The 22,958-nt window shown below is 41.8% G+C and overlaps 1 protein-coding gene across 2 annotated transcripts in view; it reads right to left on the minus strand.

Moving 5' to 3' along the window:
• LOC122928457 (branched-chain-amino-acid aminotransferase, cytosolic-like) overlaps positions 1 to 22,958 on the minus strand; it is a 107,309-nt gene that overhangs the window by 7,956 nt on the left and 76,395 nt on the right. For both annotated transcript variants that reach the window (XM_044281309.1, XM_044281308.1), the window contains exons 3-8: positions 19,515 to 19,715; positions 18,822 to 18,932; positions 12,254 to 12,373; positions 3,452 to 3,615; positions 1,516 to 1,658; positions 63 to 148 (exon numbers count right to left, since the gene is read on the minus strand). In XM_044281309.1, the coding sequence (XP_044137244.1) occupies positions 63 to 148; positions 1,516 to 1,658; positions 3,452 to 3,615; positions 12,254 to 12,373; positions 18,822 to 18,932; positions 19,515 to 19,715 (825 nt within the window). The remainder of the gene's footprint in view (positions 1 to 62; positions 149 to 1,515; positions 1,659 to 3,451; positions 3,616 to 12,253; positions 12,374 to 18,821; positions 18,933 to 19,514; positions 19,716 to 22,958) is intronic.

Consider the following 22,958-nt stretch of genomic DNA (forward strand, 5'->3'; position numbering starts at 1 on the left):
TAGTTGCTAAAGAGTCTCATTTTCTGTGAAGTGCCAGACACCAGAAGACAATTTGTACATACCCATTTAAGAGCCAGATCTAAAATACTGCGCCTGGTGACACCCGGGAGAATGATGCCATCTAGTGGTGGAGTCACCAATTCCTGATCTGTAAAATAAAGATATGTCTTCTTTTTTTTTTTTTTAAATGGTCGTCTTAAATTGCCAGCGCCTTGTAGTTATAGGAAAAACTGATAACAAGCAGTATGGCCACTATTACAGGTCTCATTAAAATAAGGAGGGACCTTCAGAAGTCTGGGGAAGAGGGGTGGCAATCTATGGAAGCTGTAATGATTCTATTCTACTTTCTAACATTATATAGAGTTACAGTTGTTATAGATTCTATATGATTGTTGATTTGTTTCCATATAACCATCTCATATAACTATGACATTGCTGTGGAACATAAACCCTGAAGCCAATTCTCATTAGATGATGTGTCCAAAACATAGCAGAAAAAAAGATAATGGTTTCCCGTGAAGGAGAATGAAATCTAAGCTGAAAATTGGATTTGAAAAGTCATTTGTCAACTGCAGTCAGCAGCCATCTGTTCCTGAGTTGAAGATGGAGAATCTGCGGTGACCTTCAACCTGCCCTTTCAGGCTCCCTGTAATAATTTTTTTTTCTTTTTAATTATGCAAATAAAAATATATTCTGACTGGGTGTTTTTTATTTATATTCTGCAGCGTTCACAGTGGCCACTAGATGTCAGCATACCTTTACAATCATAGTTGACATTTCGAGCATTTCTTTTTGTGACCTGCTGTGAAACTTATAACCTTATGATTCATCTATTGTACTGAGAAAAGGATTTCCCTGAGGGTCCATTCACACGTCCGCAACTGTTTTGTGGTACGCAAATTGCGGATCCACAAAACACAAACACCGGCCATGCGTGTTCCGCATTTTGCAGGCCGCACATGGCCGGCACTATGATAGAAATGCCTTATTTTTGTCCGTGGCTGTGGACAAGAATAGGACATGTTCTATTTTTTTGCGGAGCGGAAGTGCGGATGCAGACAGCACGCGGTGTGCTGTCCGCATCTTTTGAGGCCCATTTAAAATGAATGGGTCCACCACCGTTCCGCAAAATTGGGAACGGATGAGAACCCATTTTGCGGACGTGTGAATGGACCCTTAACGTGTATCTGTCACCCAAACATGCTGCACAATTTAAAATAAGCCTATTATAGGGACCACCAAGTCGACTCTATTAGTCCAAATTGTGCAAAAAAAATTGCAGTTTAGCTATTAGAAGCAATCAAAGAATCCAGCTGATAGTTAGGGGTCTTCTCTATTCATGAAGCCCTCCTCCCATGTGTACACAATATGTTTTGTGCCGTTTTGGCTAACAGGAGGACAGAGCCGTTTCTGTAGCATGATACCCTTACAACTGGGCAGAATATTTAGGTGACAAATATACTTTAAATGTCCAGGTGACACAATCCCTTTACCAATAGGGTATTATTTTATTACCGCCATTTTCATTTGTCCAGAAGAGGAAGAGATTCATTGTGCCAACTTCTGTGATTTGCTGATCTTCACCGTACAGCCAGAGAACCTGCTGACAACCGTAAGCTTGAGCCTCGTACTGAGCAAAGAGGGAGTTTCCGTAATTCCTAAGAAAAACAACATGTTATTTGCCTGGGGTCCCCACGGCGATCCCTTTAATGAATTCCCCAACAGTATACCTTTCCACAAGCCTTGCTGCTATACCACTGGTGGCACTGTTGTACAGTTGCAAGAAAAAGTATGTGAGCCCTTTGGAATGATATGGATTTCTGCACAAATTGGTCATAAAATGTGATCTCATCTTCATCGAAGTCACAACAATAGACAATCACAGTCTGCTTAAACTAATAACACACAAAGAATTAAATGTTACCATGTTTTTATTGAACACGCCATGTAAAACATTCACAGTGCAGGTGGAAAACGTATGTGAACCCTTGGATTTAATAACTGGTTGAACCTCCTTTGGCAGCAATAACTTCAACCAAACGTTTCCTGTAGTTGCAGATCAGACGTGCACAACGGTCAGGAGTAATTCTTGACCATTCCGCTTTACAGAATTGTTTAAGTTCAGCAATATTCTTGGGATGTCTGGTGTGAATCGCTTTCTTGAGGTCATGCCACAGCATCTCAATCGGGTTGAGGTCAGGACTCTGACTGGGCCACTCCAGAAGGTGTATTTTCTTCTGTTTAAGCCATTCTGTTGTTGATTTACTTCTATGCTTTGGGTCGTTGTCCTGTTGCAACACACATCTTCTGTTGAGCTTCAGCTGGTGGACAGATGGCCTTCAGTTCTCCTGCAAAATGTCTTGATAAACTTGGGAATTCATTTTTCCTTCGATGATAGCAATCCGTCCAGGTCCTGACACAGCAAAGCAGCCCCAAACCATGATGCCCCCACCACCATACTTCACAGTTGGGATGAGGTTTTGATGTTGGTGTGCTGTGCCTCTTTTTCCCCACACATAGTGTTGTGTGTTTCTTCCAAACAACTCAACTTTGGTTTCATCTGTCCACAGAATATTTTGCCAGTACTGCTGTGGAACAACCAGGTGCTCTTGTGCAAACTGTAAACGTGCAGCAATGTTTTTTTTAGACAGCAGTGGCTTCCTCTGTGGTATCCTCCCATGAAATTAATTCTTGTTTAGTGTTTTACATATCGTAGATTTGCTAACAGGGATGTTAGCATATGCCAGAGACTTTTGTAAGTCTTTAGCTGACACTCTAGGATTCTTCTTCACCTCAGTGAGCAGTCTGCGCTGTGCTGTTGCAGTCATCTTTACAGGGCGGCCACTCCTAGGGAGAGTAGCAGCAGTGCTGAATTTTTTCCATTTATAGACAATTTGTGTCTTACCGTGGACTGATGAACAGCAAGGATTTTGGAGATACTTTTATAACCCTTTCCAGCATTATGCAAGTCAACAATTCTTAATCGTAGGTCTTCTGAGAGCTCTTTTGTGCAAGGCATCATTCACATCAGGTAATGCTTCTTGTGAAAAGCAAACCCAGAACTGGTGTGTGTTTTTTATAAGGCAGGGCAGCTGTAACCAACACCTCCAATCTCATCTCATTGATTGGACTCCAATTGGCTGACACCTCACTCCAATTAGCTCTTGGAGATGTCATTAATCTAGGGTTTAACATACTTTTTCCACCTGCACTGTGAATGTTTACATGGCGTGTTCAATAAAAACATTGTAACATTTAAATTTTTGTGTGTTATTAGTTTAAGCAGACTGTGATTGTCTATTATTGTGACTTAGATGAAGATCAGATCACATTTTATGACCAATTTGTGCAGAAATCCATATCATTCCAAAGGGTTCACATACTTTTTCTTGCAACTGTATATTGAGGCATTCACATGCAGTTGCACAATTCTCAAAATAAAAAGCCTTACCCTCCGATTTTGCAGTCGCCGGTTCCACCTTTCCAGGCTCGGATATATTTGGGGTCTGCCCATAACGAGATTGGATTAAAAGCTCCACTGGAAAAGTAAGGTCCAACTGGGCTCAGAATGACGTACAGTAAAGCCTTGGAAGATCTCTTAACTCCCAGAGAGGCCTGGACAAATGAGAGGAGACATCGTGAATACGAGACACAAAGTATCGCAGATTCACTAGTGACAAGAATGTCTGCTGAACCTGTCCCCTCCCCCTCGTTCACATAAATAGGCAGCCGCCATCTTTAAATTTACACATTCACCGGATCTGTCTCCTCCCCCTCATTTACATATAATAGCACCGGCCATCTTTATATTTACACATTATCTGTCTTTTCCCCCTCGTTCACATATAATCGCACCCGCCATCTTTATATTTACACATTATCTGTCTCTTCCCCCTCATTCACATATAATAGCACCCGCCATCTTTATATTTACACATTATCTGTCTCCTCCCTCTCGTTCACATATAATAGCACCCACCATCTTTATATTTACACATTTTCTGTCTCCTACCCCTAGTTCACATATAATAGCACCCACTATCTTTATATTTACACATTATCTGTCTCCTACCCCTAGTTCACATATAATAGCACCCGCCATCTGTATATTTTATCTGTCTCCTCCCTCTCTTTCACATGTAATAGCAGCCGCCATCTTTATATTTACACATTATCTGTCTCCTCCCCCTCATTCACATATAATAGCACCCGCCATCTGTATATTTTATCTGTCTCCTCCCTCTCGTTCACATGTAATAGCACCCGCCATCTTTATATTTACACATTATCTGTCTCCTCCCCCTCGTTCACATGTAATAGCACCCGCCATCTTTATATTTACACATTATCTGTCTCCTCCCCCTAGTTCACATATAATAGCACCGGCCCTCTTTATGTTCACACATTATCTGTCTCCTACCCCTAGTTCACATATAATAGCACCGGCCATCTTTATATTTACACATTTTCTGTCTCCTACCCCTAGTTCACATATAATAGCACCCACCATCTTTATATTTACACATTATCTGTCTCCTACCCCTAGTTCACATATAATAGCACCCACCATCTTTATATTTACACATTATCTGTCTTTTCCCCCTCGTTCACATAGAATAGCACCCACCATCTTTATATTTTATGTGTCTCCTCTCCCTCGTTCACATATAATAGCACCCACCATCTTTATATTTACACATTATCTGTCTCTTCCCCCTCGTTCACATATAATCGCACCCGCCATCTTTATATTTACACATTATCTGTCTCTTCCCCCTCATTCACATATAATAGCACCCGCCATCTTTATATTTACACATTATCTGTCTCCTCCCTCTCGTTCACATATAATAGCACCCACCATCTTTATATTTACACATTATCTGTCTCCTCCCCCTCGTTCACATATAATAGCACCCACCATCTTTATATTTACACATTATCTGTCTCCTCCCCCTCGTTCACATATAATAGCACCCACCATCTTTATATTTACACATTTTCTGTCTCCTACCCCTAGTTCACATATAATAGCACCCACTATCTTTATATTTACACATTATCTGTCTCCTACCCCTAGTTCACATATAATAGCACCCGCCATCTGTATATTTTATCTGTCTCCTCCCTCTCTTTCACATGTAATAGCAGCCGCCATCTTTATATTTACACATTATCTGTCTCCTCCCCCTCATTCACATATAATAGCACCCGCCATCTGTATATTTTATCTGTCTCCTCCCTCTCGTTCACATGTAATAGCACCCGCCATCTTTATATTTACACATTATCTGTCTCCTCCCTCTCGTTCACATATAATAGCACCCACCATCTTTATATTTACACATTTTCTGTCTCCTACCCCTAGTTCACATATAATAGCACCCACTATCTTTATATTTACACATTATCTGTCTCCTACCCCTAGTTCACATATAATAGCACCCGCCATCTGTATATTTTATCTGTCTCCTCCCTCTCTTTCACATGTAATAGCAGCCGCCATCTTTATATTTACACATTATCTGTCTCCTCCCCCTCATTCACATATAATAGCACCCGCCATCTGTATATTTTATCTGTCTCCTCCCTCTCGTTCACATGTAATAGCACCCGCCATCTTTATATTTACACATTATCTGTCTCCTCCCCCTCGTTCACATGTAATAGCACCCGCCATCTTTATATTTACACATTATCTGTCTCCTCCCCCTAGTTCACATATAATAGCACCGGCCCTCTTTATGTTCACACATTATCTGTCTCCTACCCCTAGTTCACATATAATAGCACCGGCCATCTTTATATTTACACATTTTCTGTCTCCTACCCCTAGTTCACATATAATAGCACCCACCATCTTTATATTTACACATTATCTGTCTCCTACCCCTAGTTCACATATAATAGCACCCACCATCTTTATATTTACACATTATCTGTCTTTTCCCCCTCGTTCACATAGAATAGCACCCACCATCTTTATATTTTATGTGTCTCCTCTCCCTCGTTCACATATAATAGCACCCACCATCTTTATATTTACACATTATCTGTCTCTTCCCCCTCGTTCACATATAATCGCACCCGCCATCTTTATATTTACACATTATCTGTCTCTTCCCCCTCATTCACATATAATAGCACCCGCCATCTTTATATTTACACATTATCTGTCTCCTCCCTCTCGTTCACATATAATAGCACCCACCATCTTTATATTTACACATTATCTGTCTCCTCCCCCTCGTTCACATATAATAGCACCCACCATCTTTATATTTACACATTTTCTGTCTCCTACCCCTAGTTCACATATAATAGCACCCACTATCTTTATATTTACACATTATCTGTCTCCTACCCCTAGTTCACATATAATAGCACCCGCCATCTGTATATTTTATCTGTCTCCTCCCTCTCTTTCACATGTAATAGCAGCCGCCATCTTTATATTTACACATTATCTGTCTCCTCCCCCTCATTCACATATAATAGCACCCGCCATCTGTATATTTTATCTGTCTCCTCCCTCTCGTTCACATGTAATAGCACCCGCCATCTTTATATTTACACATTATCTGTCTCCTCCCTCTCGTTCACATATAATAGCACCCACCATCTTTATATTTACACATTTTCTGTCTCCTACCCCTAGTTCACATATAATAGCACCCACTATCTTTATATTTACACATTATCTGTCTCCTACCCCTAGTTCACATATAATAGCACCCGCCATCTGTATATTTTATCTGTCTCCTCCCTCTCTTTCACATGTAATAGCAGCCGCCATCTTTATATTTACACATTATCTGTCTCCTCCCCCTCATTCACATATAATAGCACCCGCCATCTGTATATTTTATCTGTCTCCTCCCTCTCGTTCACATGTAATAGCACCCGCCATCTTTATATTTACACATTATCTGTCTCCTCCCCCTCGTTCACATGTAATAGCACCCGCCATCTTTATATTTACACATTATCTGTCTCCTCCCCCTAGTTCACATATAATAGCACCGGCCCTCTTTATGTTCACACATTATCTGTCTCCTACCCCTAGTTCACATATAATAGCACCGGCCATCTTTATATTTACACATTTTCTGTCTCCTACCCCTAGTTCACATATAATAGCACCCACCATCTTTATATTTACACATTATCTGTCTCCTACCCCTAGTTCACATATAATAGCACCCACCATCTTTATATTTACACATTATCTGTCTTTTCCCCCTCGTTCACATAGAATAGCACCCACCATCTTTATATTTTATGTGTCTCCTCTCCCTCGTTCACATATAATAGCACCCACCATCTTTATATTTACACATTATCTGTCTCTTCCCCCTCGTTCACATATAATCGCACCCGCCATCTTTATATTTACACATTATCTGTCTCTTCCCCCTCATTCACATATAATAGCACCCGCCATCTTTATATTTACACATTATCTGTCTCTTCCCCCTCATTCACATATAATAGCACCCGCCATCTTTATATTTACACATTATCTGTCTCCTCCCTCTCGTTCACATATAATAGCACCCACCATCTTTATATTTACACATTATCTGTCTCCTCCCCCTCGTTCACATATAATAGCACCCACCATCTTTATATTTACACATTTTCTGTCTCCTACCCCTAGTTCACATATAATAGCACCCACTATCTTTATATTTACACATTATCTGTCTCCTACCCCTAGTTCACATATAATAGCACCCGCCATCTGTATATTTTATCTGTCTCCTCCCTCTCTTTCACATGTAATAGCAGCCGCCATCTTTATATTTACACATTATCTGTCTCCTCCCCCTCATTCACATATAATAGCACCCGCCATCTGTATATTTTATCTGTCTCCTCCCTCTCGTTCACATGTAATAGCACCCGCCATCTTTATATTTACACATTATCTGTCTCCTCCCCCTCGTTCACATGTAATAGCACCCGCCATCTTTATATTTACACATTATCTGTCTCCTCCCCCTAGTTCACATATAATAGCACCGGCCCTCTTTATGTTCACACATTATCTGTCTCCTACCCCTAGTTCACATATAATAGCACCGGCCATCTTTATATTTACACATTTTCTGTCTCCTACCCCTAGTTCACATATAATAGCACCCGCCATCTTTATATTTACACATTATCTGTCTCTTCCCCCTCGTTCACATATAATAGCACCCACCATCTTTATATTTACACATTATCTGTCTTTTCCCCCTCGTTCACCTATAATAGCACCCGCCATCTTTATAGTTACACATCCCCTCGTTCACCTATAATAGCACCCGCCATCTTTATATTTACATACTATCTGTCTCTTCCCCCTCGTTCACATATAATAGCACCCACCATCTTTATATTTACTCATTATCTGTCTCCTCACCCTCGTTCACATATAGTAGCACACGCCATCTTTATATTTACTCATTATCTGTCTCCTCACCCTCGTTCACATATAATAGCACACGCCATCTTTATATTCACTCATTATCTGTCTCCCCCCCCCCCCATCCCGTTCACATATAAAATACACATTTTTTTTGTGGGACACTAATATTGGATATGATGCATGCGATGTAGTGGAAAGCTGGGGAAAAAATTAAAAAATGGGGGTGGAATTGGAAACAAACGCGATGCTGCTAGACTTTTATGGACTTTTTATAGCGCTCCCTATGTGATAAAACTGACCTTCATTCTCTAGGTCAGTACTGCGATACCACATTTCTATAGTTTTTCGTGTGTTTTAATACTGAAAAAAATAAAAAGCTTTACAATATATACAGTGGAGGAAATAATTATTTGACCCCTCACTGATTTTGTAAGTTTGTCCAATGACAAAGAAATGAAAAGTCTCAGAACAGTATCATTTCAATGGTAGGTTTATTGTAACAGTGGCAGATAGCACATCAAAAGGAAAATCGAAAAAATAACTTTAAATAAAAGATAGCAACTGATTTGCATTTCATTGAGTGAAATAAGTATTTGAACCCCTACCAACCATTAAGAGTTCTGGCTCCCACAGAGTGGTTAGACACTTCTACTCAATTAGTCACCCTCATTAAGGACACCTGTCTTAACTAGTCACCTGTATAAAAGACACCTGTCCACAGAATCAATCAATCAAGCAGACTCCAAACTCTCCAACATGGGAAAGACCAAAGAGCTGTCCAAGGATGTCAGAGACAAAATTGTAGACCTGCACAAGGCTGGAATGGGCTACAAAACCATTAGCAAGAAGCTGGGAGAGAAGGTGACAACTGTTGGTGCGATTGTTCGAAAATGGAAGGAGCACAAAATGACCATCAATCGACCTCGCTCTGGGGCTCCACGCAAGATCTCACCTCGTGGGGTGTCAATGGTTCTGAGAAAGGTGAAAAAGCATCCTAGAACTACACGGGAGGAGTTAGTTAATGACCTCAAATTAGCAGGGACCACAGTCACCAAGAAAACCATTGGAAACACATTACACCGCAATGGATTAAAATCCTGCAGGGCTCGCAAGGTCCCCCTGCTCAGGAAGGCACATGTGCAGGCCCGTCTGAAGTTTGCCAATGAACACCTGAATGATTCAGAGAGTGACTGGGAGAAGGTGCTGTGGTCTGATGAGACCAAAATAGAGCTCTTTGGCATTAACTCAACTCGCTGTGTTTGGAGGAAGAAAAATGCTGCCTATGACCCCCAAAACACCGTCCCCACCGTCAAGCATGGGGGTGGAAACATTTTGCTTTGGGGGTGTTTTTCTGCTAAGGGCACAGGACAACTTATTCGCATAAACGGGAAAATGGACGGAGCCATGTATCGTGAAATCCTGAGCGACAACCTCCTTCCCTCTGCCAGGAAACTGAAAATGGGTCGTGGATGGGTGTTCCAGCACGACAATGACCCAAAACATACAGCAAAGGCAACAAAGGAGTGGCTCAAGAAGAAGCACATTAAGGTCATGGAGTGGCCTAGTCAGTCTCCGGACCTTAATCCAATCGAAAACCTATGGAGGGAGCTCAAGCTCAGAGTTGCACAGAGACAGCCTCGAAACCTTAGGGATTTAGAGATGATCTGCAAAGAGGAGTGGACCAACATTCCTCCTAAAATGTGCGCAAACTTGGTCATCAATTACAAGAAACGTTTGACCTCTGTGCTTGCAAACAAGGGTTTTTCCACCAAGTATTAAGTCTTTTTTTGTTAGAGGGTTCAAATACTTATTTCACTCAATGAAATGCAAATCAGTTGCTATCTTTTATTTAAAGTTATTTTTTCGATTTTCCTTTTGATGTGCTATCTGCCACTGTTACAATAAACCTACCATTGAAATGATACTGTTCTGAGACTTTTCATTTCTTTGTCATTGGACAAACTTACAAAATCAGTGAGGGGTCAAATAATTATTTCCTCCACTGTATATATATATATATATATATATATATATATTTATTTATTTTTATTTTTTTCCATTGCCATAATCCTAAACCCTATAACTTTTCTGTAGTTATGTGTACAGGGGACATTTTTTTGGAAGCAACCAAAAAACGGCGAATAAGCCTTTTTTTCATTTTTTCCTTTTCTATATTTTATAGTACAGGCGCTTTACCAAGCAGCGATGCCTTTTTTTAAAAAATATATAATTTATTTTGGAGAAAGAGAGGTGATTTGAATTTTAACTTTTTTTTTTTCCTTTTTTTATATTAAAACATTTTATTTTTTACACTTGTTAAAGGTTCTCATAGGCAACTTGAACAAGCAATCATTAGATTGCTTCTCTCATAGACCCTAATGTATTACCATTGGAGTTTATGACAATTACACTATGTTTCTATGGAGGGTCTCCAAAGGAACCTATCTGCGGCAGCCTCGGATCATTCAAGAGGACCAAGCTGCCAAACATGCTACTCAGCTCCCCCGCTCGTGGAAGCCGTTGCAGGACTGGGAGCTCCCAGATGTCGGGGGCACATATGACCACAGCATCTGAGGGGTAAAATGTCTGCAATCGATAGTATCATCAATAGTAAACATTAGCCCCGGTGTTTGCTGTTTAAAACAGGAAGAACCGGACTACTATGGCGCCCTCTGCACTTACGAGCAGGTCCCATCTTTAAAGACCTCTTAATAGATGCCATTTTTTTATTTACATGTCTATTGCACCACTTCTTTAAGTTATATTGTTGCTATTGGTTATCGATGACCTTTTTGTGGTGCCCACTCCACCTAGCTGAACTTACAATGATGCTGATATGCCATCTTATTTATGAAATGTAATACATATGTGCTAGGTGGGACTTTTAGTGTAGGGAAATTCCAGCCGGGGTACCGAAAGAGAAGGTACTCACTGGACATGGCTGTCTAATGAGGGGAATGACACGGTCTGGGATGGTATAAAGCCACTCTGTGGGAGTCATATGACTTGAGCAGGATGTGATGGACATGGTTGATAAACCACAATGGAGATAGTTAGAAAAACCCTGCGGATATACTGCACTAATGTGATTTAATATGTACTGCACTGTATAATGGAGCAGCAGGCTTCTGCACTGCAGCTCCATTCATTCACTATAGGACTGCTGGAAATAGCCAAGCGCTGTAATCCTGTGGATAGGAGATAACTTGAAAATTTAGCACAACCCAAGGTTTAAGCAATAGGAAGCACAGTGAGAGCACATGGTTGGAAAATAAGTTTAGGTCACACATTCAGAAGCAAGAGACAGAGAGTTGGGAAACTGCTGCTGGAAACAGCAATAACCCTGCGTGTAGCTAGATAGCAAATGGTGGTCCACCTCAGGGCATAGAGAGGGCCACAGTGCAGCTGAGTATTGCAGAGGAGATGATGCTGGAGCTAGGGGTAGAAAGAAACCATCTAGTACATGCATCCTGGAGGCCGCCAAGGCCTGTATAGTCAGGCCTGTAACCAAGACCAGCCAGCCTACTGCCTGTAAACAGCAAGATACAACTGCTAAGTGGTTGTGAGGACAGATATCACAACTTGATAGCCCGTCTTAGAGACCATAGTCAAATGATGAGACGACGTCTTGGTCTCCGTACAGAGGTGGTGAGAAAGCTCTTTCCTGTGTGTCAAGAACCATAATTACTGGTCTCAGGGCCAGGGGAACAGAACACAGAAAAAATTTACAATTTTACATCAAAGTATAGATGTCAAATATATCTGTGTAAGTGCATTGAGATGGAATACAATATGTTTGTTCATTGGAACACCATTAGCAATAATACTGCAGCTCACCTCAGTTCCCATGAAGACGGGCCGGACATAGAGGCTGGCTTCCGTGGATTTAGGCACCCATTCTCTATCCACATCTATCAGCTTCTTGATGCATTCCAAAAGTTCATTCGTATCAAAAAGCTATAAAAAAAAAAAAAAACACCAGTAGAATTAAAAGGTCCACAAACTCCATAACACACTTGTCAACTTTTATGAAGTACCCTCTGGGCATTTACACGCTCCTTTTCCTCAGACCATGCCCCTGTTTTATAATAGGACAAACCAGTTTTTGTGACGCAGCACCACCCTGTCAGGGCTGAAACTGATGATGCAGCAGACCAAGACAAAGGTTACATAGACCGATAAACAGGGAATGAACTATTTGCTTCCTGATTGTTGCCGGCTCAATCAGCTGTATTTACATACTGTAGATCATCCCCTCTGTATGGGGTTGAATGATCACTACTGCGATTGTTCGTCCTCGTACAGATTAACTGTTTGTCAGCAGCACAATCTCTATTTCCCCAGGCAATATGCTGCCGACAAGCACTCATTTTATGTGCTGCACAAACAACAGATCAAACATCAAATGAACATTTTATTCATTTGTCTTTGCATTTACATGGAGGAAATATCAGGAATGAATATGCCAGTAGCACAAAGGTTAAGAAATGACAAGCTCAGAGTCTTGTCTACAAATGCTCGCAGTTTAGGGAATAAGATCAATGAACTTGAGTCTATAATGGCATCTGAGAATATAATTTAGTGGCTGTTACTGAGACATGGTTCAATGGGAGTAATGACTGGGATATAACAATACCAGGGTTCTCTCTATATAGGAAAGACAGAGAAGGCAAGAAAGGGGGAGGGGTGGCCCTGTATGTGAAAGATAGCATAAAATCTAATTTAATACAAGTTAGCGAGACCAATTTAGAGTCAGTTTGGGTTACCTTGCAGCTTGATAATCATAAGGTAACTCGTGTAGGTGTGATATATAGACCACCTAGCCAAGTCAAAGAATTAGATGATCTACTAGTTGAGGAAATAGCTAAAATGACATTGAAAGGGGAAGTTATCATTATGGGAGACTTTAATATTCCTTATGTAAACTGGAAAACCAAAATAGCTAGTTCTGCCAGGAGTACAGATATTCTAAATTCCCTACTGGGATTATCTCTACAGCAAGTAGTTTAGGAGCCAACCTGGAAGGAGGCCATTTTAGATTTAGTATTCACAAATGGGAATTTGGTATCTGGTGATGACCAATCAGTGTGGTTTACTATGAGAACAGTGACTGAGTCACATCACACCACACAAAAACTAAAGTTTTAGATTTTAGAAAAACTGACTTTTCTAAAATTAGATTAATGGTATACAAGTTTCTATCAGATTGGAACAGTTTCAATGGAGTCCAGGAGAAATGGAACTACTTAAAAGAGGCACTATTGAAGGCAACAGATAATTGCATTAGGCTTGTCAATAAAAGCAACAAAAGGAAGTGACCACTGTGGTACTCAGCAGAAGTGGCCAAAATCATTAAAAACAAAAATATAGCATTTAGTAATTATAAAAACAGAACGAGGATGACAAGTTATAAGAGCTTCTGAAGCACAGGCAGAAGAGAAATTAGCTCAGTCAGTGAAAAAAGGTGATAAGACATTCTTCAGATACATAAATTAAGAAGGAAACTAAAACAAGGAATTACCAAATTAAAAACAAAAGAAGGAAGGTATATGGAAGCAGGTAAAGAACTAGCTGACTGCCTCAATGAATACTTCTGTTCAGTTTTTACAAAGGAAAATGAAGGAAACTGACCTCAGTTAGGAAGGAAGATTAATGAATCTTTTGATGCATGTGTCTTTACAGAGGAAGAGGTTCTAAGTCAGCTGTCTAAAATCAATACAAATAAGTCACAGGGGCCTGATGGGAAACACCCAAAGTTATTAAAAGAGCTTAGCGGTGAACTAGCAAAACCATTAACAGATTTATTTAACCAATCACTGGTAACAGGAGTCTATATTTACAAGTGCCTGACTAGGCAGAAAACCTATCTTGACCCAGATATTAAAACTTCACTTTTATTGGATCAACTCTAAAAGGTGTATATGCGACTTACAACCTTTGATTAGACTAAGACAAACCAAAGAGTGAAAAGTTAAAAATACAAAGCACCTCAAACTCAAGCAACAATAGGAGCCTGCACTACATGAGGGAGAGAGAAAAACATGCACTATCTCTCACTTGGTATCCCTATAGGCTGAGTGCTACTGTATCTGGAGGGGCTACACGCTGCCGTAACAGTGTCCACGGTTCACTACACACTAAGAGAGGTTGTCATAGCAACCTAGAGGGTGATGTAGAAACGGAGGGGGGCACAGCCCACTATACATAGATATCGCAGGGAGCGTGTGATTTATTGACTGAGATGGTTAAATAACTGAAACCACGTCAGGGACTCAGTAGACAACAACTAGTGCTCAGATCAACTAAGTCGTTGAATCACACCAGACACCATCGGCCATATAAACGTGAGGTTTAGGTAGCCAGTGAGGAGGTGCAATGCAGTTAAAAACTACTACTGCCCCCCGACATGTTTCGCCAGATTTCTGGCTTCTTCAGGGGCAAAATGGGCAGCAACGAATGGACCCGGACAAAAGGGATTTAAATCTTGTGATTTCATTGATTGACACAATGACAAGCCAAACAAAAAAAGTTTTTAACTGCATTGCACCTCCTCACTGGCTACCTAAACCTCACGTTTATATGGCCGATGGTGTCTGGTGTGATTCAACCACTTAGTTGATCTGAGCACTAGCTGTTGTTGTTTCAGTTATTTAGGGCTGCAGCTAACGATTATTTGAATAATCGATTAGTTGCCGATTAATTTCTACGATTAATCGGGAAAAACGACAAAATTACAAAACAAAGAGGTTTATATGATCTTACTTGAAAAATTATGTTCAAAGGCCATATTAAAACAAATTGTGGACGACACTATTATGGGGAGGATCTGTGGATGGCACTGTTATGGGGAGGGGGATCTGTGGATGGCACTGTTATGGAGGGTGGGATCTGTGGATGGCGCTGTTATGGAGGGTGGGATCTGTGGATGGCGCTGTTATGGAGAGGGGGATCTGTTGGTGGCGCCGTTATGGAGAGGGGGATCTGTGGGTGGCACCGTTATGGAGAGGGGGGATCTGTGGGTGGCGCCGTTATGGAGAGGGGGATCTGTGGGTGGCGCCGTTATGGAGAGGGGGATCTGTGGGTGGCGCCGTTATGGAGAGGGGGATCTGTGGGTGGCGCCGTTATGGAGAGGGGGATCTGTGGGTGGCGCAGTTATGGAGAGGGGGATCTGTGGGTGGCGCAGTTATGGAGAGGGGGATCTGTGGGTGGCGCTGTTATGGAGAGGGGGATCTGTGTATGGCACTGCTATGGGGAGGGGGATCTGTGCACTGTTATGGAGAGGGGGATATGTGCACTGTTATGGGCATAACAGTGCACAGATCCCTTTCCCCATAACAGTGCACAGATCCCTTTCCCCATAGCAGTGCCATACACAGACCCCCCTCCCCATAGCAGTGCCATAGACAGATCCTCCCTCTCCCCATAACAGCCCCGGCCCCGCTGCTTAGTCGGACTAATCACTGCATCTTTATTTTACCTTTTACAATGACGCTCCGGTAACAACTAACAGGCAGAGCGGACGCGGCGTAACGTCACTTACTCACGTGACGCACCTGCTCCGCCCACTTAATGAATGAAGGAGGCGGAGCAGGTGCGTCACATGAGTAAGTGACGTTACGCCGCGTCCGCTCTGCCTGTTAGTTGTTACCGGAGCGTCATTGTAAAAGGTAAAATAAAGATGCAGTGACCGCCCGCCCGCATAGCAATGAATCGGCGATTATTCGATGACTGGATTCGTCGACAACGAATCCAGTTATCGATTATAATCGATTACATCGATTAATCGTTGCAGCCCTACAGTTATTTAACCATCTCAGTCAATAAATCACACGCTCCCTGCGATATCTATGTATAGTGGGCTATGCCCCCCTCCGTTTCTACATCACCCTCTAGGTTGCTATGACAACCTCTCTTAGTGTGTAGTGAACCGTGGACACTGTTACGGCAGCGTGTAGCCCCTCCAGATACAGTAGCACTCAGCCTATAGGGATACCAAGTGAGAGATAGTGCATGTTTTTCTCTCTCCCTCATGTAGTGCATGCTCCTACTGTTGCTTGAGTTTGAGGTGCTTTGTATTTTTAACTTTTCACTCTTTGGTTTGTCTTAGTCTAATCAAAGGTTGTAAGTCGCATATACACCTTTTAGAGTTAATCCAATAAAAGTGAAGTTTTAATATCTGGGTCAAGATAGGTTTTCTGGACAAAAACACAGAAATATAGTGGCAAATCTGGGGGAGCAGCCCCACCGCATGTGGACCGCAGCAAACGACTATCCCCAGCAAAAATTTTTTTGCTGGGGATAGTCGTTTGCTGCGGTCCACATGCGGTGGGGCTGCTCCCCCAATGAAAAACACGCTACAGTGTTAGGGGTTGAGCAGCTCCCCCAGATTTGCCACTATATTTCTGTGTTTTTGTCTTGTTTTATATGTAGTGTATGTGCCTTTACCTGGCATTTAAACACTCTCCTTTGCACCTGGTAGCCTCCATCACATGGTCTGATATGGGTGTGGCTTACAGTCTGGCTTTGTTCACATTGCACTGGTTGTCCTGCTAGGCGGTTGTGTGGAAGCTTGGCTGTGAGCTGGATTACATCACCTTCAGACCTTGTTCACACCATAGGTAGCGTAGTGGTAGGACCCCTTGCCATGCTGAGAGCCGTGCCTGTGGGCTCCGATATCTTCCTGACAGGAATATATTGGCAAAAGTCTCAGCTTTTAATATCTGCATTTATGACTAGCCAGTATAGTCAGTGGCATATCCGTTTGGTGCATTTTTTCTGTGATTTATCAAGATAGGTTTTCTGCCTAGTCAGGCACTTGTAAATATAGTAATAATAACCTTACCCAGGTTGGTCCTAAATATATATGGTAACAGGAGTCGTCCCAAAAGATTGTAAATTAGCAAATGTTGTGCCCATTCACAAGAAAGGTAGTAGGGAGGAATCGGGCAACTATAGGCCAGTAAGTCTGACATCAATAGTGGGGAAATTAATGGAAACCATACTTAAGGAGACAATTGTGGAACATCTAAAATCTCATGGATTTAAAGATGAAAAACAGCATGGGTTTACTTCAGGGAGATCGTGTCAAACTAATCTTATAGATTTTTTTGATCGGGTGACTAAAATAATAGATCGCGGAGGTGCAGTAGACATCGCTTATTTAGACTTTAGTAAGGCTTTTGATACTGTCCCACACAGAAGGCTTATCAATAAATCGCAGTCTTTGTGCTCAGACTCCCTTATTGTTGAATGGATTAGGCAGTGGCTGAGGGACAGACAACAGAGGGTTGTAGTCAATGGAGTATATTCAGACCAAGGTCTTGTTACCAGTGGGGTACCTCAGGAATCTGTTCTGGGACCCATATTGTTTAATATCTTTATCAGCGAAATTGCAGAAGGCCTCGATGGCAAGGTGTGTCTTTTTGATGATGACACAAAGATTTGTAACAGGGTTAATGTTCCTTGAGGGATACACCAAATGGAAGAGGATTTAGGAAAACTAGAGGAATGGTCAAAAATCTGGCAACTAAAATTTTATGTTGATAAGTGCATGATAATGCACCTGGGGCAAAAAAAAACAAGAGCAGAATATCAAATCAGTGATACAGTCCTAACCTCAGTATCTGAGGAAAGGGATTTAGGGGTCATTATTTCAGACGACTTAAAGGTAGGCAAACAATGTCATAGAGCAGCAGGAAATGCTAGCAGAATGCTTGGGTGTATAGGGAGAGGCATTACTAGTAGAAAGAGGGAGGTGCTAATGCCGCTCTACAGAGCACTAGTGAGACCTCACTTGGAGTATAGTGCTCAGTACTGGAGGCCATATCTCCAAAAGGATATTGATACTTTGGAGAGAGTTCAGAGAAGAGCTACTAAACTGGTACATGGATTGCAGGATAAAACTTACCAGGAAAGATTAAAGGACCTTAACATATATAGCTTGGAAGAAAGACGAGACAGAGGGGATATGATAGAAACTTTTAAATACATAAAGGAATGAACAAGGTAAAAGAGGAAAGAAAATTTAAAAGAAGAAAAACTGCTACAAGAGGACATAGTTTTAAATTAGAGGGGCAAAGGTTTAAAAGTAATATCAGGAAGTATTACTTTACAGAGAGAGTAGTGGATGCATGGAATAGCCTTCCTGCAGAAGTGGTAGCTGCAAATACAGTGAAGGAGTTTAAGCATGCATGGGATAGGCATAAGGCCATCCTTCATATAAGATAGGGCCAGGGGCTATCCATAGTATTCAGTATATTGGGCAGACTAGATGGGCCAAATGGTTCTTATCTGCCGACACATTCAATGTTTCTAATATTCCTACACATGATTGTTTCCAGGAATTGGCCTAACAATCTGCACCTCTGGATGAATGACTATCATAATCAGACACAGATGGACTTACAGGTAGAGTCAGTCTTTTCGCCGATCGGAACATCCTCTCCATGTTTAGCTGTGGTCGAAACAATCGGATCTTGCCATCTTCTCCCCGATATGCTTTCAATCCTTCAAAAAGCTGCACAGAAAGAAATAACGATCATAAAAAAATCTAACACATGCTATGACTATAATGATGAATGTAAGATGCAGGAGGTCAAGGGTTATTCTGCCCAACAATAATGTCCATATTACCAGTGCGGCATTGGGATCTGCACATCTTATGCTGTAGTGAAAGTTTTTCCATCTATTAAAAGCCTTTTACAAGGGACGTTCCTAAGCAATCACTGGCCCGTGTAAAAGGCGATTAGACGATCAGCTGACAAACAAGCAAACACCTGTCTGATCCTATATATTCTGCCAACAAAAGATAACTTTATGCCGGCATCACATCACCCAGGATGTGCTGCCGACAATAGTGTAAAGCTGCATTTACATGGCCCAAAGCTTGGGCCAATTATCTGGACCAGGCGTTCCTACAAACACTAAAGGTGCCGCATATCACCTGATGAACTAGCAAAATGCTTGTTCATCAAGTGAAATGATCTGAGGTGCGGAGACACATCCATGAGATCCATACTCTTTATACTACTTATCATTGAGAGGTTGTCACAGCCTTGCCCCGATACAGCCATCACTGAACACATTTGCCACCACTCACCTCTATGGCATAGTTAAACACACTGCATGCTGGGTGTAAGCTCAAGTTCTGTAGAGGTTTGATCGCCGGTGTTTGCCATCCCTTCTCTGCAGACCACTCAACTGTCAGCATGTGATCGCTGAAGACTGTGCCGAACACCAGCTTGCTTGGATCAGGCTTTTCTTTTGGAGAGTCTGTGAGTTCAATGGTCAAATCTGATGCCTGAATGTAGAAGACAAAAGGAGATGAGACAAGGGTTCAATAATTCTGCCAAGAACGCCAAAGAAATTCTTACTGGAGCACAACCAAATCTCACAGTATTAATCATAAACACTGCTCTCTAACGGGGCACATTTACTAAAAGGCCTGCACCTGTTTTTAGTATAAAAAAAAAATGCTTTTTTAGTGCTTTGACTGTTTTGATTTTTTTGACTAATTCAGAAGTTATAAATTTTGCTACTTTTTTCCAACCTATTTTAGGTGCACAATTTTTGTGCCTCAATTTGTTGCAAAAACAATTCAATTTCTACTTCATCCCAGGGCTGGCATACTTTTCTTCATCCATTTTTTTCATTAAAAGTCGCACATTTGCAGAGATATGCGACTTTTCTCCTTAAGGTTGAAACTTTTTTCATTCACTAATAGATTAGACTAGTCTATGTGAAAAACGACCACCTGAGGTCGGACTTAGGGGGTCATTTATTAAGCTGAAATACCCCTAAATTAGGCGTATTCTTCTGCGTATGTTCTGCGACTAACCGTGTTCTGCAACTTCTCCCCACTAACACCAGGTATAAAAAAGTGGGCATGGCAGGGAAGGGGACGCCTGTTTTAGGCGTCGAAAAAGGTCTATATGTAAGCTAGCTAGGAAGCTGTCATATATTCAGTTACGTAGAGGCTGGCACCTCTTCATAACTCCTGGTGATCATTCCCCAGTTTAGGGTTTAGGGCTTAATAAATGTGCCCCTTAGTGTTGAGTTATTCGGATTTGGATTGCTGTATCTGAACTCGATTTATTTGAAAACTTTGTTAACGATATAGTCTCCGTCCTACCATAAAATGTATGGGCTCCGCGAACTTGCGGCAAATATTGTGATACTTGCTTCATCTCGGGTCTATGATGTGACACTTTGTCAATTCGCATAAATTACTGTGTCAAAATCCGAAAATGAACTCAGCTTCGATAATGAGGCACGACGGGTCTCAATCATCATTTTCTAGGCCTGTTTTAGTTGTAGAAAATGGTCTAAATTTTGGACAGAAAGGAAGCTGGCTTACATTTAGACCGGCGGTGGATGCGTCAAAGTTATTTAGAGGCCGGCACCTCAGCATAACTTTCCAATTTTGCGGAACGGGTGCAGACCTATTCATTTTCAATGGGGCCGGAAAAGATGCGGACAGCACAGTGTGCTGTCCACATCCGCACTTCCGTTCCGCCAAAAAATTGAATATGTCCTATTCTTGTCCGCAGACACGGACAAGAAAAGGCATTTCTATTAAAGTGCCTAGCATGTGCGGCCTGCTGGTGTCTGTGATTTGCGGATCAGCAGTTTTCGGACCGCAAAACACTTGCGGACGTGTGAATGGACCCTAATGTGTATGTTCAATGTGATTCCAGGTTACAGTGGCCCAGGAAAGATCACTGTAGGCTGAAAATTTTGTAGTCCGAGTCCACTGTAACTGGAGGGATAACTGCACTATAATAATAAAGATAGATAGTGCCACCAGAGATCCCCTGTGATCTAATGCAGGGTCAAAGACCAAACAACTCTTCCTAGACACTAGAACACAATGGTCCGTAGTCAGTGGCGTACATAGAGAAGTAAGGGCCCCATAGCAAGGATCAAACCAGGCCCCCCACACAGGACAGAAGGGTTTCTGCCTAAACCCCTTTCAATGACCCTTGGGCCATAGTTACGCCCCTGTCCGTAGTTAATCCCTAGAATGTTAGACAATGCTAAATATGCCTGCGCAGGACTGGTCTTACTAGGAAACTCGTGGTACAACGGGGGTTGCAACCCTCCTGCTTAAATTTTTCTATAGTCTGACGAAGGTTGGATGAACTGCGTTAGTAAGCTACTTTCACACTAGCGTTTTTGCTTGATCTGTCATGCATCAGCAAAAACGCTTCCGTTACTTATAATACAACCATTCTGCATCCATTATGAACAGATTTGTCATTAACTCCATTCAAAATCAATGGAGGACGGATCCGTTTTCTATTGTGGCAGATTGTGGCAGAGAAAACAGATCCATCCCCATTGACTTGCATTGTGGGTCATGCCGGATCCATCTTGCTCCGCATCCCAGGACGGAAAGCAAACTACAACAAGCGGTTTGCTCTCCGGTATGGGAACGCAACTAAACGGAACGGAATGCATTTTGGAGCATTCTGTTCAGTTTTGTCCGCATTGACATTAAATGAGGACAAAACTGAAGCGTTTTTTTTCCAGTATTGAGCCCCTATGACGGAACTCAATACCGGAAAACTAAAACGCAAGTGTGAAAGTAGACTAACACTGGACGGGTAACTTTAGATAGGGGCAGCTCCAGACAGGATCACCCTTAGGGTCCATTCACACGTCCGTTGTTTCTTTCCTGATCTGTTCCGTTTTTTGCGGAACAGATCTGGACCAGATCTGGACCCATTCATTTTCAATGGGTCCTGAAAAAAGAATCGGGACATTGTGCTGTCCGATTTTTTTTCAGGACCCATTGAAAATGAATGGGTCCAGATCTGGTCCAGATCTGTTCCACAAAAAACGGAACAGATCAGGAAAGAAACAATGGACGTGTGAATGGACCCTTATTAGGGTGGCAGACCTGTATTGGTACTAGGGATACTGGCATCTCTCTTGTTTGGGATGAACGCAGAAATTGTGGATGTGACCCCTGGATTTCTAGATTACCATTTTGGACTACCAGAACTGTCCCTACCAGCACTGCATCACGATTGATCCAGTAAGATTTGTTTAGCAGTATCTGTGGTACTCTATGGGTTCATTAAGGATTATAGTGTGCCAGCATTCAGAAGGTATTGTTGGTCTCTGACCACACATTAGATCACTGGTGGATTTTGGTGGCACTATTATCTTTTGTGTTATTCACACTGTCTGTGTGGTTTTCAGAGTTATCCATATAAATTATGTTTTATGTCTGTCACACCTGCTATTATTATAGTGAACGTGGGTTTGGTGAGTGTAGCCGTTGTGACTTTAGCACCTGAGCTAGGCTTGTTTTTTGCTGTTATTGAGATAGGTCCTTTACAGCCCTAGACCACCATGGATGCTACCATTACCCATTTTATTACTCCACAATACCTGTGATAGTATCATTAACACTTAAGCCACCACAAATTACTATGGATATGTAACAATCTCTGCTCCAAAAGCCAGGCAAAGAAGTAGGAGTGGGCATAGCCTGAGGGTTGTGATGAGTTCCCCCATTCTAGTTCCTGATCCTGTA

This window comes from Bufo gargarizans, chromosome 2, assembly GCF_014858855.1.
Source record: "Bufo gargarizans isolate SCDJY-AF-19 chromosome 2, ASM1485885v1, whole genome shotgun sequence".
Classification (NCBI taxonomy): domain Eukaryota; kingdom Metazoa; phylum Chordata; class Amphibia; order Anura; family Bufonidae; genus Bufo; species Bufo gargarizans.